Below are 14,445 nucleotides of genomic sequence, written 5' to 3' on the forward strand. Positions count from 1 at the left end.
GGTAGCCCCACGTAGAGCACATTGCAATAGTCCAAGCGAGCATGCACTAGAGCATGCACCACTCTGGCGAGACACTCCGCAGGCAGGTAGGGTCTCAGCCTGCATACCAGGTGGAGCTGGTAGATAGCCGCCCTGGACACAGAATTGACCTGTGCCTCCATGGACAGCTGTGAGTCCAAAATGACTCCCAGGCTGCGCACCTGGTTCTTCAGGGGCACAGTTACCCCATTCAGGACCAGGGAATCCTCCACACCTGCCGGCCTTCTGTCCCCCAAGAACAGTACTCATTCTCACACTGATCAACCACATGCCTGTGGGAAACCCAAGAAGATTTCCCCCTCCTGTGGTTTCCATCAACTGGCACTCAGAAGCATCGCTGTCTCCCATTTGTGGAGTCAGAGCGCATGGCTACTAGCCGCCCTTTAGTGTTTTTGCCTGGGGAGAGTGCTGTTGCACTTAGGTCATAGAATCAGAATCATAGAATTGTAGAGTTGGAAGGAACCCCAAAGGGTGATCTAGTCCAACCTCCTGCAGCGGAGGTCCCATAGGCATCAGGTTGGCCCTTGTGAGCAAGACATTTTGGCGCCTGAAGTGAACCACAAAATAGCACCCTCCCATCCCACCGCCAGGGAGGATGAGGTGAGTGAAGATCTACATCAGGAACCAAGAGGGAATAAATATCTACATTGGGAACAAAGGCGGGGGAATCAAATCAACCTTACCGGGTGGCTGACCTGGAAATCAAAGGCTGGCACAGGAGAATTGGGGCCCACTCTGAATCTGGAGCAGCAGGAACAGTAGGCAGGGAAGAAATAAGTCTGGAGGTCCTGCAGGATTGCCCAGTGGCATCTCTCAGCAACCAGTGACCCAGACTTGAGGAAGAGCAGTGGACCATGGATTTCTATAGCAGACACTGGGTGCCTGTTTTGGGAGCTACCTAATTCCAAGGACAATTCAAGGACCAGAGTTTTGGGTTCATATTCATGTGGCCAAATGCTTGCTGAATCAAGCTCACCATGCCCTCCTAATGCATCTCAGTCAAAATGTCTTGGAGGCCTATCCAAACCCAAGGAACTGCTCTCAAGTGGCTTCCAACGTCCACGGAGAGCCTCAACACAGACAAACGCATGATTCTGTGCTGCAAACCATTCCTCTCGCCGGCTCCTTGGGAATGAGTCACATAATCAGATTATTCCTGTTGATCTTATTAACAAGTTCATTGATCTGTTGTGTGTTTATTCTGAGTCAGTTAACTCTTCTTCTACTTGATTGTAATGACTAAGCTTAAGAGACCAGGCAAAAGATCCGTAACAGGGGTGTAGCACCATTTCCCGGCGCCTGGGCAGCTGTGCACACATATGGCAGGTGGTGGCAGAGGGTCTCATTCAGCCCAGGCTGGGAGAGGGCGCAGAGGGTGCTCTTCACCCCCCGCTCCCCAGCCCTCACCACCAACGGGCGGGTGCTTGCAAACCAGGTGGGGCACAGAGGGCGCATGCCAGAGATCTCTGCGGGTGATGCCTGGTTCACACACACCCCAGATTGTGCACCCAGGGCATCGCCCGCCCTGCCCTACCACGCTACGCCACTGATCCATGATTAGGAATATTTCGCCTCATTCACTTACCAGGGCAAGGATACTCCCATCAGTTGCCAGTGACATCATCGCTCCTGCTTTGAGCTTTTCTCCCACTGCATTACTTCTCCACCACACAACAGCTGGGCACTGTGGACAGCCAACGCATGCACTCATGTGCACACAGTGCACACAGCTACCAATAGGGAGAACGGGTTGCAGTGAAGCACAGAAAGGGAGCATAGGAAGTGGGTGATGAACCATCAGCCCATAGCTAGGCTGAGTCTCGTTCAGAACAAAGATGTCTCAGTGTTCTGCTGTGGCTCAGCTGGTCTTTAATTAAGCAATAAGGCATTGCCCTGTCAATTGGCTGCACACAGTTCGGTCTTTCTCTCCAGCTGGTCATCTTTCTGGCAGTCATTTGGAGGCCATTAACATATAAATGAGTTTGGTTATGTTGAGGAGCAGGAGGGGGCAGCAGGACAAGATGATATTCGCTGTCGTTCACTTGACTGGAGTTGCAGTGACCACATGTCCTGCTTCACAGAGGACAGTCGTCTGTTTGAAGGGCTGTTCAGTCTGAGTCTCATTTAGAAAGCTAAGAAGGGGCTTTGAAGATGCCCATCACCGGATAGTACCTAGATAGTAAGACTGAGCAGGCACACAGGTCATGTGGTCACAGCCTTCCCTACTATTTTGAGATCATTGTATTTTTATTTACATTATACTTTGCATTTCTAAATTTGCATCTGTACACAACTATACATCGGTACTTGGTTGACAGCTGGAAGAGAATGCAAGACTAGATGGGCTTTTGGTTTTATCCAGCACGTTTCTTATTATTTTTTGAAAAAATTACCATGGGCATATTCCATGGGAATCTCTTCTGCCCTCTTTTTTTGCTGACACTTTTCCCTTTTTCGGCTATGTGTATGTGGCCACCATAGTTGCAGCTTCTGCTCCTTGTACAGTGCTTGGGCTGCCCTACTGCCCTCAGGTGGCAGGTGCTGGGGAGCAGCAATGGCACACACACACACACATATGCACAGAGGCTGTTTTTCCTGAGCCCCCAGCCATTCCCCTCTGTTGGATGATAGAGCCTGCTGCATTCAGGTGTGGTGGAGGAGACATAAAGCAGCAAGCACATAGAGCTGAAGGAGGAAGTTGGAAGAGCGGCTCTCTTTCCCACTTCCTCTTTCGGTTCTTTGTGCTTTTCAAGGCTCAGATTAATTCTGCCATATTTGACTTTTACCTGGATTCCTTGGGAAAGTGAAGGGTGTTCACACATGTGCTCTCTCTCTTTCTGTTTCTGAGGGAGATGGAGGAAGGGGGACCAGAGAGGGTGTCGCCCACAGCACCTGCTCAGAAATCCAGATACGCTCACAGGCCTAAAATGGTCGGTGACCCCTTAGTTTATCAAAATGACCCTTGAGATCCCTTGAATAAATGCCTTCCATTGTCACTGAATTAACCTTCTTCCTCTTCCACTTCCAGCGTCTTCTTCAGAATTGGAAAAAAAAAAAACGATGGAAGGGGGAAATGAGTCTGTGCAAAATAAATTAAACGATAGCGTGCTTAACTTCATTTTAAGAAGGCAATTGGGAAGCTCAGCTGTATAACTCTTTGCTCCGGGGGATTAGATAGTTATCACTTATGCTTCTGAACTGGACAGAAGAGTACTATCAGCCAGATGGGACATGGTAATTGCTTCTTCCTTTTTCTTTAGTAGAAGCAACATTTTTTCCAGTGCCATAGCAAAGCAAGCATGCTAAAAGGTGCTTCACTTCATCTCTGCAAACCTGGTTTTGCAACTGAGCATGCGCTTTACAGGGAGCTACAGCTAATCTTTCACATGGGTTTTATTCAAGGCTGGAATCAGTATCTGGTACCATATGAGGAATAAATACATTCACCGATTTAAAAACAGCTCTCATTTGTGCAGCACGTTTCTTAGGTGCACATTTACAAGTTCTACAAATACACACCTTTGAAAAATATAAGACAGTATACAACTTGTCTCTCTGTTTATTCCATTTATGTTGCATCTCGAGGTTGATGAGAGATGTTGATCAGGGAGGTGTGTCTGAAGACGAAGGAACTTATATGCATTAGTGTCTAAGTGGTTATATTATGTATTTTTTGTAACTTTTGTTGTTTTAGTTGCACACTGCTTTGAGATATCTGTGTATATTTAGTGGTATAGAAAAACAGCCTAAATAAATATAGTAAAATAAATATTGCAGCTAGCATTCCAGTTTCCTTTCCATTTTTCTACTTGATGGTTATTTATGATGTCTTTTGTTTGTTTTTTAAGTTGTTGCTGTTTATCAGTTTTGTGCCTTTCACTGATGTAGCTGCTTCGAGCATCTTCTGGCAATACTCTGTGACCCCAAACACAATATCATAAATCACAGTTCCCGGCTCGCAACTCAGGCTAATTTTACTCTGCTGCTGCTTAAATGCACAGTCAGCAGCTTCCCTGAGCCCTTAATTCCACTGAGTAACTTTTCCATATTAATAAAACACACTATTGTGTATGTATGTGTGTGGCTGGCCTTGATATGTCACTCTTGACGGATTGCATTGAAACACTTAAGCTGTGACAACCCCCACATCGTCCCTCCCCTCCCTTGTATTAATTCTTGCACACATTATGATAATCCAGCATGCAGAAGGCGATTTGCTCGCTAAATGACCCAGATTTTCTCCGCGGTCGTATGGTGAGTGGGATAGTAGGACAAAGTAAGGACCTCCTGAACCCTTACATCCCAGCTTAATTGTTGAAATCATCTGGTGAAGCGCTGATAGTTGCCCCCCACGTTACGGAGGCCTGACCAACCTTAGCTAGAAGTCGGATGTTTGGTGTCACCAGCCCTGTGCTATGAAATACTCTTCCGGCCGAGATTAGACAGGCAGACTCTCTCTATTAACTTTCGGGTGTCTCTTAAGGATCTTTTTGATGCCCACAGGTCATCGGGGGGGGGGGGGGAATTGTCATCGCACCACTCCTTGGTGTGTGGAGTACCTCAGGGTGCGATACTCTCCCCGATGCTTTTCAACATCTTTATGCGCCCCCTCGCCCAGCTTGTTCGGAGTTTTGGGCTGGGTTGCCATCAGTATGCCGATGACACCCAACTCTATCTGTTGATGGATGGCCATCCTGACTCAGCCCCAGACACACTGACCAGATGTTTGGAAGCTGTGGCTGGATGGTTACGTGGGAGCCGGTTGAAGCTAAATCCTTCGAAGACAGAGGTCCTGTGGCTGGGACGGGGTGATATGGGATTGGGGGGGCAACTCCCATCTCTTGCGGGGGCGCAATTAGTGCCAGCACTGTCCGTTAAGAGTTTGGGTGTAATCTTCGACACCTCCCTTTCCATGGAGGCGCAGATTACAGCTATAACAAAGGCGGCATTTTTTCATCTCCGCCAAGCAAAGCAGTTGGCTCCTTACCTCTCTCGCCCGGACCTAGCCACTGTGATCCACGCGACGGTCACCTCCAGACTGGATTATTGTAACTCGCTCTACGTGGGGCTGCCCTTGAGACTGACCCAGAAACTCCAGCGGGTGCAGAATGCTGCAGCGAAACTCCTTACGAGGTCTTCGCTGCGAGATCACATTCACCCGGTGCTACACCAGCTGCACTGGCTCCCGGTGGAGTACAGGATCAGGTTTAAGGTGCTGGTTTTAACCTTTAAAGCCCTATACGGCCTAGGACCCTCGTACCTACGGGACTGCCTCTCTTGGTATGCCCCACAGAGAAACTTACGGTCTTCAAATAAAAACATCTTGAAGGTCCCAGGCCACAGAGAAGTTAGGCTGGCCTCAACTAGAGCCAGGGCTTTTTCAGCTGTGGCTCCGATCTGGTGGAACACTCTGTCACAAGAGACCAGGGCCCTGCGGGACTTGACATCTTTCCGCAGGGCCTGCAAGACAGAGCTGTTCCACCAGGCCTTTGGCCAGGGCACAGCCTGACTCCCTCCCTCGGCAATCTTCGCGGAGCTCTGGCCCAATGGTTGCCAGTGGCCTGAATTAATTAATTTTATAATGAATGATTTTAGAATGTTGTTTATGCTATACTTTTATACTGTTTTGTTGTTGTTAGCCGCCCTGAGCCCGGCTTCGGCTGGGGAGGGCGGGATATAAATAAAATTTATTATTATTATTATCTAGTCCAACCCTCTGCAGTGCAGGAGTGGCAGTGAAAGATTCCCTGAGGAATTTGCCAGGCGAACGGTGAGATCAGGGATGAATGAGTGTGCGAAGGATGGGGAGAGCAGGATGGGAAAGGCACCGTCAGGAGTCATGACACGCGTCAGCCTGACAAAGTGGGCAGATTACGGAACAGGGCTCTTTACCTGGCAGGCTCCAGTCCCCTAACCCCCACCTGAGAGCCCACCAGCACTGCCCCACATACCTGTTCGGCCTCTTGTCCTGGAAAGAAAAGAGCAGCGATTGGGAGAAAAGGAGCAGCAACAGCTATGACTTCAGTTTGGGGCTGCAGTTAGGAAGGCAGGAAGCTGCTCTATAAATGAGTCATATTCCTGGTCTATCTAGCTCAGTATTTGTTATGTACTGAAGTTCTCACCCTGGGCCAGCAGGGGGATACTGCAGATAGTTATGCAAATGAAGGATCGAAAGTGACATTCAGTGATTGGATAGTTTTAGAAAGTTGTTACAGTAACAAGGTACTGGAGCTCTATATAAGCAGGCTGACTGAGCCCTTCAGTTCAGTTCTGTTCTGGCCTCTGAATAAAGAAGAGCTGTTTGAAGAATCACTGTGTCGTCTGATATGTTCACCCACAACTTAACAGTATTGTCTACACAGACTGGCAGAGGCGCCAAAAGGTTTCGGACTGGGGATTTCTCCTAGCCCTACCTGGAAAGGCCGGGGATCGAACCTGAGGCATTCAGCATGCAAATTAGATGCTCTGCCACTGAGCCATGGCACCTTCCTCTATGCTGGATGTGTGAGAGAGAGAGGATGAGAGAGGGTGCTTTCAGTTTCTCAGTCTGTCTGGGTCTTCCTCTTCTCTCTGTATGTGTGTGATGGAGAGAGAAGGGGGTTGCATTGCCCACAGGCTCAGTTCCTTGAGAGAGTGCTTGTCTGCTGTGCTCAGTTCTGTCGCCACATTATTTGCTAGCTCGTTTTCTTATTTGAGAGATTTCTGTCCCATCCTTCAGGTAGAACCTTTCAGAGCAGCCAGCAAGGTAGAGTGCCTAGGGGTCTTCTTTTACAGGGAGCAACCCTGTAATTTGAAGGGCTGCCCGATTTAAGTCTGCTTTAAAGAGAGAGCAAGCAGCAATGTGTTATATTTCTGTTTAAATCATTCCACTTAAGAATTATTTCCAAACTTGCATCTGTGTGTATAAATTAGCACAACCAAATTTTATGTAGATTTGTGTCCTTTTTGTGGGGCCGCAATTCCTCTTTTTGGGCAATGTGCAAATCCCCTCCACCCCCACCCCCCCATAACAGGGTTAAGCATGGCAGCAAGATATACCATTAAGGCACCAAAAATGTTACTACGCATTGTTGTTGTTGTTTAGTCGTTTAGTCGTGTCCAACTCTTCGTGACCCCATGGACCAGAGCACGCCAGGCACTCCTGTCTTCCACTGCCTCCAGCAGTTTGGTCAAACTCATGTTCGTAGCTTCGAGAAGACTGTCCAACCATCTCGTCCTCTGTCGTCCCCTTCTCCTTGTGCCCTCCATCTTTCCCAACATCAGGGTCTTTTCCAGGGAGTCTTCTCTTCTCATGAGGTGGCCAAAGTATTGGAGTCTCAGCTTCAGGATCTGTCCTTCCAGTGAGCACTCAGGGCTGATTTCCTTAAGAATGGAGAGGTTTGATCTTCTTGCAGTCCATGGGACTCTCAAGAGTCTCCTCCAGCACCATAATTCAAAAGCATCAATTCTTTGGCAATCAGCCTTCTTGATGGTCCAGCTCTCACTTCCATACATCACTACTGGGAAAACCATAGCTTTTACTATACGGACCTTTGTTGGCAGGTCTACTTTGTTGGCCTACTAAGCGTTAGGAGACAACAAAGATGCAGGCAAATGAAAGATCTTCAGTTGGTGCCCAAAATATATCAGTCGTTATGCCCGTCAAGCCTCCCTGGGATGTTTGGGGTGCCACAACTGAAAAGGCTTTGGCACCCACTTTTCTTCTGAAGGGATCTTATTTTTTTAGTTTATTTTTTTAGTTATTGCTTTGCTAGCAGTGTTTTATAGATTGCGGTTGTTTCAGTGAAGACTACTCTGTATGATTTATGCTATATTTGTGATGTTCTATCACGTTCTATCATGCTATTGTTATTTATTGTTATGGTTTGGCATTCATTTGACTGAAACGCGGCATAGGAGTATAATAAATCAAATCTTCAATGCTCAGGCAGGTACATAATGCATGTGTGTAACATAACGTATATATATACCTTGCCCATCTGGGGAGCTCCGTGCTCTCATGCGGGTCACGGAAGACAAACGCCCCGGGTTTGGGCTGCAACATGTTGGAGGGTATGGATTTGTTTTCTGTTTTCTGACTGTGAAACAGCCATCGGCTGGATTGTGTTGTGGTTTGTCAGGAGCGGATATCTTGTCTGGTACTGATGTCGCTGATATTGCTTGGCGACAGTAATCTGCTTGTAAGCGCATGCAATTCTCGTACACCTAAGATGAACATAACATTTTCCCCGTTAGCTCTCCCCTTAGATGTGGAAAGGGCCTCACCCAGGGACCAGCATTTTTTTATTCCAAGAGCTGGCAACTCTAACTACTTCATCTTTTATCCTTTTCCTACAAAATTCCTTTGGTTAGGAGAGGAAAGCCTTCAATACCAGGGACTAGTCTATTTTTAGAAGCAACCTCATATGAAATATACGTACAGGAGAGTGGGGAGGGGGAACCCAAGCAAAACCACTCCCATTCCTCCAGCAAGCCTGTTAAGTGTTAGTAATAAAATTTCTCTTTCTTTCTTTCTTTCTTTCTTTCTTTCTTTCTTTCTTTCCATCAGGCAGATTCTCAGGCAACAGGCATGCAACTGGAATGGCCTTTGAGGCCATTACCATTTAAAAAATATAGCTTAAAGTCATTTCTTGTACTTTATGCCGTGTGTGTGTGTGTGTGTGTGTGTGTGTGTGTATTCACAATGCCTCCCACTTCCTCCTAGGTCGTGTACTCACTATATCTTTAAAGCACACTCAAAACACATCCTTACCCTCAAAGAATTCTGGGCACTGTAGTTTTCCCTGAGCAGAGCTGCAATACCTAGCATCCCTGAACAAAAATACAGTCCCCAAAATTCTGTGAGGGAAATAATGTGTTTCAAGTTACCGGTACTTTAAAGGTGTAGCGTGTGCACAGCCCCAGTGCCAATTACTGAGAGCATAAGCTGATGATTTTGTTTTATTTTTATTTTATTTTGGGGTGGAGGTGGGACATTGGTATAAACCCAAAATAAGCATGCAGGGCAGGTGTACACTCCTTCTCCTGGATTAATCAGGCTTGGGGAGAAGTTGAGCTTTCACCTCCATCAACTGTTGGCATCTCTATTGGCGAGGACTGTACCAGATTTTCAGAAGCCTGGCTGCAGTGGAAAAAGCAGAGAGGAGAGAAGAATTTGTTGGGATCATTGTGTGCTCTGCAACTTTTGAAGAATGAAGTGCTTGTTACTCAGATGGGGGGCAGGCCTGCTTTACCAGTATTTTGCTCAAAAATAGGCAGTGCTGTTTCAAAGGACTGAAAAGGGGCTTTATCTCACGCCTGGACTTAATATAGTCCATGAAGCTCATCGCCCTCAGCTACACTGCGATCAGCACTGGCAAAGGCTCAGTTTATGAAGAGCCCGTTTCTGCAAAACACAAGAGGACAAATGCTGAAAGCAATCAGCCTGGAGATGGGACTCTTCTGTCGATGGCACGCCACAAGTGTCTGTGCCGTCAAGAGTCATATGACCAAATGAAAGCCTATGGTCAAGTCGAAAAGGTATCTTTCTTTGCGTTGCTGTGGAGATCTGCAAGAGAGCTTCTTCCCAGTTAACTGACTGGAGGTTTCCCTCATTTCCACCACTCCCACTCACTCACTCTCGCTCTGTTTTTTGCGCAGATGAAATCATGCAACAGGAGATCAGGCCTCTCGTTGCTGTGGATATCATAGAACAGCTTCACCGGCAGTTTGCTATCCTGTCAGGTAAGGGTTGGGATTCATTTGTTTTATAGCTCTTGGTAGAACACACCCCTTTAATTGCCCGTTGACAGGAGAAGCTCTGTCGCAGCTGCTAGGTAGGGGCAGGGGCAAAATTGGGTTTGGTTTGCATTTCAATGCAAACCTACCTAATTCTGTACTTCCTGAAACAGCATTCAAATTCAGTTTGTCATAGGTGACCGGGATACATGAGCCGAAACACAGATATCAGTTGATGTTCAAGTGCCTCTGAATTTCATAATGCAGTTCCCCAACCCAAAAAATGTACCCAGAACAGCATATGTTTGGGGGTAAGCAGGTGTAAAAACCCACGCTGGTGAAAATAAAATAGAACAATGCATTATATTGGGGAAATTGCTTGTAAAAATATGTATATTCGGCAGAATTGCATTAATATGTGCATACTAGAAGAGAAGGACCCTAAAATGTTGATGAATTTTTGTGAGGCCCTTGTTTTAAAATATTATAAATTGATGCAATAATGTGGGTGGGGGAGGGAGGTTAATGGTTTGGTTTGTTATTGTTTTTATTATGTATCTGAGATCTACAGACGAAGGGCAGTAAAATAATAATAAATAATAATAATAATAATAATAATAATAATAATAATAATAATAATGCAGAAATGTGAAAAACTGTCCCTACAACCAAAGCCCTGGGTCTCTTGAGCCTCATACCCTAAAATTTAAGGAAAGGGCCTGGGAGGTCTGGAATGGGGAGAAGAACCCAGGTTTCCGCTGAGCAGGTGAGTTGTTGCTTCTTCTTCTTCTGTTTAACAGAAGAATTAGAGGTGAGGATGAGTTGCAGTGAGTGTGGTGTAAATGTGCCTCAACCTTTCCTCATAAGGCTCAGTTTCCAGACCCTTGATCATCTTGGTTGCCCTCCTCTGCTTACATCCCAGCCGGTCCATATCCTTCAGAAACTGTGGTGCCCAGAATTAATGTATTATTATATTAATATTTAAATGTATGTATGTATGTTTCTAATGTACATAAAGCCTCTGTGAAAAAGATGTATAGCTGGAAGTTAGAGTGAAGCTGTTGCTAAAGCCTTGGTAGATTTTATTGTTTTTATGCCAGGAGAAAAGGGGAATGGCAACCCACCCTCTTCCCATTTCAACATCTTGTAATAACAGCCTGGAATTATGTGCAGATGAGTCCAGTGTGCAGTCTGCACCTATGCGACTGATCCCATTATGCACACCAGGAGCTTCTGAGACAAACTGTCACCAAAGATATTAGAGGGGATTTCATTTCCTTGGCTAGCTTTCTTTCCTTTGTCTTGGAAGTCGGCTTAGTGCCCTGTTTTCCCCTTCAACGGAAAAAGGGAAAGCCATAGGAGTGTGGTGGAGTCTCCTTCTTTGGAGGTCTTTAAGCAGAGGCTTGACAACCATATGTCAGGAGTGCTCTGATGGTGTTTCCTGCTTGGCAGGGGGTTGGACTCGATGGCCCTTGTGGTCTCTTCCAACTCTATGATTCTATGATTCTATGAGTCTATATATATATATATATAGCCGGGATGAATGGATCTAGAGCTCGCTCTATCTGCTAAAACCCAGAACTGGAATGCCCAGAGCTCAAAAGCCTAAAAACCATGTTTACGCAAAGGATTTCCACATTTTAGCCCAAATCTGAAAGTGCAGGAAGCAGTGGTGGAATCAGAAAGGAAGGGACCAAGATGCATGTCCTTTCTTCTGTTCTGATGTACTCTTCTTGATGGTATACTCTTCCCTCACTTGAGAAGCAGTCAGTTCCAGGGGCAGCTGTAGAGGCTCAGCTTCCTTGTGAAAAAAGAATCCCAGAGACTTGGGACCGTGTCAGCAATATCTGCTTGCAGACCGGGCAAGTGCGAAGAAGTATGCCGACACACACACAAGCAGTGTTGGTCCTAGGTGTAAGCACACTGGAATATCCCTGCCAGGTTGTACCAAAAGCCTGTCTAGTCGAGCATCCTCTTTCCCATAGTGGTTAGCTGAATGCCCCTGGGAAGGCCACAAACAGGGCACCAGCGCAATAGCCATTCCCAGCACCTGGCATTGAGAGGCATGCTGCCACTAATCCTGGACTTCGTATTTGGCCATCATATCTAATAGAGCAATAGCACTGTAGAGTTGGTCATCCAGTCCAGCTCCCTGTAATGCAGGAATCACAGTTAAAGAATCCCTGGTGAATGGCCATCCAATCTCTGTTTGAAAACCTCCAATGAAGGAGAATCTACGGCCTTCCGAGAGAGTCTGTATTTTTGTTTCCTCTTCTGTTTGGAATGTTTCATACTTTTCTATTACTGAAAAGAGTCTGTTCCCTTGGAGCAACAGAAAGTAAGGGCCATAGTATTAATATTAATATTAATATTAGTATTAATAATATTACTATTACTATAATTTCTCAAAGGACCTGTTGATGGCATTTTACCATTGTACTGTTGAGAGTGTATTAACTTATGGTCTGTGTGTGTGGTTGGGGAGCTGCACGGTCAGGGGAAAAAACAATGCTGTCCAGGGTTGTAAAGACTGGATCAAATCTATGCTTCCAGGTGCCATAAGAAAGCTGCAGGATAGTGCTCACCCCGGAAATGATCTCTTTCAGCTTCTGCCTTCTGGAAGAAGGTACAGGGTTATAAAGACTCGGACTAGCCGCCAGAGAAACAGTTTCTATTCAAATGCAATCTTGGTTTTAAACGCAGTGTAAGGTAGTCTCTATGGAAGTATACTGTATTTAATTATGGGGTATCAGAGTTTTTAGGGGGCTAACCAGGCTGGGATAGCTGGGATAGCAGGCTAGTTGGTTTCTGAATGTCTGATGTAGATTTTTTCAATTTCATTGTTCTGTATGGGACAACGACAATAAAATTATCGTATCGTATCGTATCAACATTTGTATACCACCCTATACCTGCAGGTCTCAGGGTGGTTACAATATGAAAACACAAAATACACAATAAAAATAAAAAGAAGAACAACCCAATAATCACCCCACTCCTCAACACATTTTAAAAGGGCCTTGGATGTCAATCAGCCAAACGCCTGGTTAAAGAGGAACATTTTTGTGTGGTTCCTGAAGGTGTACAGCATTGTTTGTATGCAAGAGTGATTTGTGGGCATTGATAGCCTTATTCTCTTCAGAATTTGTCTGATCCTCCTGTAAAACCATCTAAGTTGCTGTGCCTCACTAATCTTGTGGGGGCAGTTTCAATAGTTTAGCTATGCACTGTGTGAAGAAGCCCCTACCTCCTTTAGCCTTCTGGCTCACCTGAGTTCCAGGGAGTGGGCAACTTTACTGTCCATGAATTTCTGAATGAGTCGTGAGACACAATGCTTATGGGTATAATTCATTTTGCCAGAGATTCCAGACCATTCCTCTTTTGCAGTTTCAGAGGAAAGGTGTCCCTTTTTTCATTTTAAGGCAGCGGTGGGGAACCTCAGGCCTGCAGACATAACTAGTGCCCGCCACACCTCCCTATTTCATCTGTAAGGCTGTTATAGCTAAGCCATGACAGCTTCCCCTTCCCCTGACATAATATATTTGCCAAATTGGAGTTTGCAGGCACCAGCAATCAGCTGATTGGCAGCACCTTCAAAGTCCCTTGCACAGCATTTTGCAAGCATGGACAAACAGCTGGTTTTTTGTACTTGTGTAGCCCTGTGGATGGTGCTTTGCAAGCCCCGGTGATCAGCAGATTGTCTGGGCTTGCAAAGCACCGTCCGCAGAGCTATAGAAGTCCTGCATTGGGGCACATGGTTTTAAACTGTGGAGACAAAAACAGGTTACCTGTCAGACTTGGCCTGTGAGCTCTGGTAAGGGAGATTAATTATCCTGATCCTCAGCCCTGGTGAAAGGGATCTGTACCTTTTATACATTTTACCCCCATAGCCATAACTCCCCTGGAATGTCCTTTTTAGTAAAATACATGGGAATCACTACTATAAGTAATCTACTGTTGATATTTGATATTTGAGCAGAGGAAATCAAATCCGTTTTTGTTTTTTTAAAGTGCATTATGCCTTTAGGAATCTAGAAAACAAAAGATGTAGACGACTGCAGGTTTCTGGCCGTTGAGAAATCTGCAGGAATTTGCATAATCTGAGCACAATAAGCACTGCAGCAAAGCTCGTTTTAATTCATTTCCCCCTAAGACAGGCAGAGAGAGACAAATGAGAGAAGATTGAGGTTTGACAGCTGCGTGATCTGCTTCCTCCATCAGCTATCGTTGATGGACATCTTTTGTTAACTGGCTAGATGCAGAGAGCGATCTGAGAAGCTGCTTTGCTAAATGGGTCAATTAAGCTCCGGGCCTTGGTCCTGGGTGCAAATGCCAGTTCAGCCTAGGTGATGGCTAAACTGTTTTGGCCAGCATGCCAAAGATAAATTCTGAAGTCTGAGCTGAGGTAATGCCACTGTGGAGCGGGCAAAAGACTCAGGCTTTGCCTGCATTGGTGACCCATGTAAAAAGGTAAAGGACCCCTGGATGGTTAAGTCCAGTCAAAGGCGACTATGGAGTTGCAACGCTCACCTCGCTTTCAGGAAGATGGAGCCAGTGTTTGTCCACAGACAGCTTTCTGGGTCATGTGGCCAGCATGACTAAACCGCTTCTGGCGCAATGGGACACTGTGACGGAAGCCAGAGCGCACGGAAACACCGTTTACCTTCCCACCACAGCGGTACCTATTCA

The 14,445-nt window shown here is 46.0% G+C and overlaps 1 protein-coding gene across 8 annotated transcripts in view; it reads left to right on the forward strand.

Moving 5' to 3' along the window:
• Positions 1-14,445, forward strand: part of MCF2L2 (MCF.2 cell line derived transforming sequence-like 2) — a 235,307-nt gene that overhangs the window by 32,723 nt on the left and 188,139 nt on the right. For 7 of the 8 annotated variants that reach the window (XM_081189996.1, XM_081190002.1, XM_081190003.1 and 4 more), the window contains one exon: positions 9,679-9,762. In XM_081189996.1, the coding sequence (XP_081046122.1) occupies positions 9,679-9,762 (84 nt within the window). Of the gene's footprint in view, positions 1-9,384; positions 9,559-9,678; positions 9,763-14,445 lie in introns of those variants that run through there. The other variant, XM_081190001.1, reaches the window with a different exon arrangement.

The sequence above is a fragment of the Podarcis bocagei genome (genome assembly GCF_964188305.1).
Source record: "Podarcis bocagei genome assembly, chromosome: 4".
Classification (NCBI taxonomy): domain Eukaryota; kingdom Metazoa; phylum Chordata; class Lepidosauria; order Squamata; family Lacertidae; genus Podarcis; species Podarcis bocagei.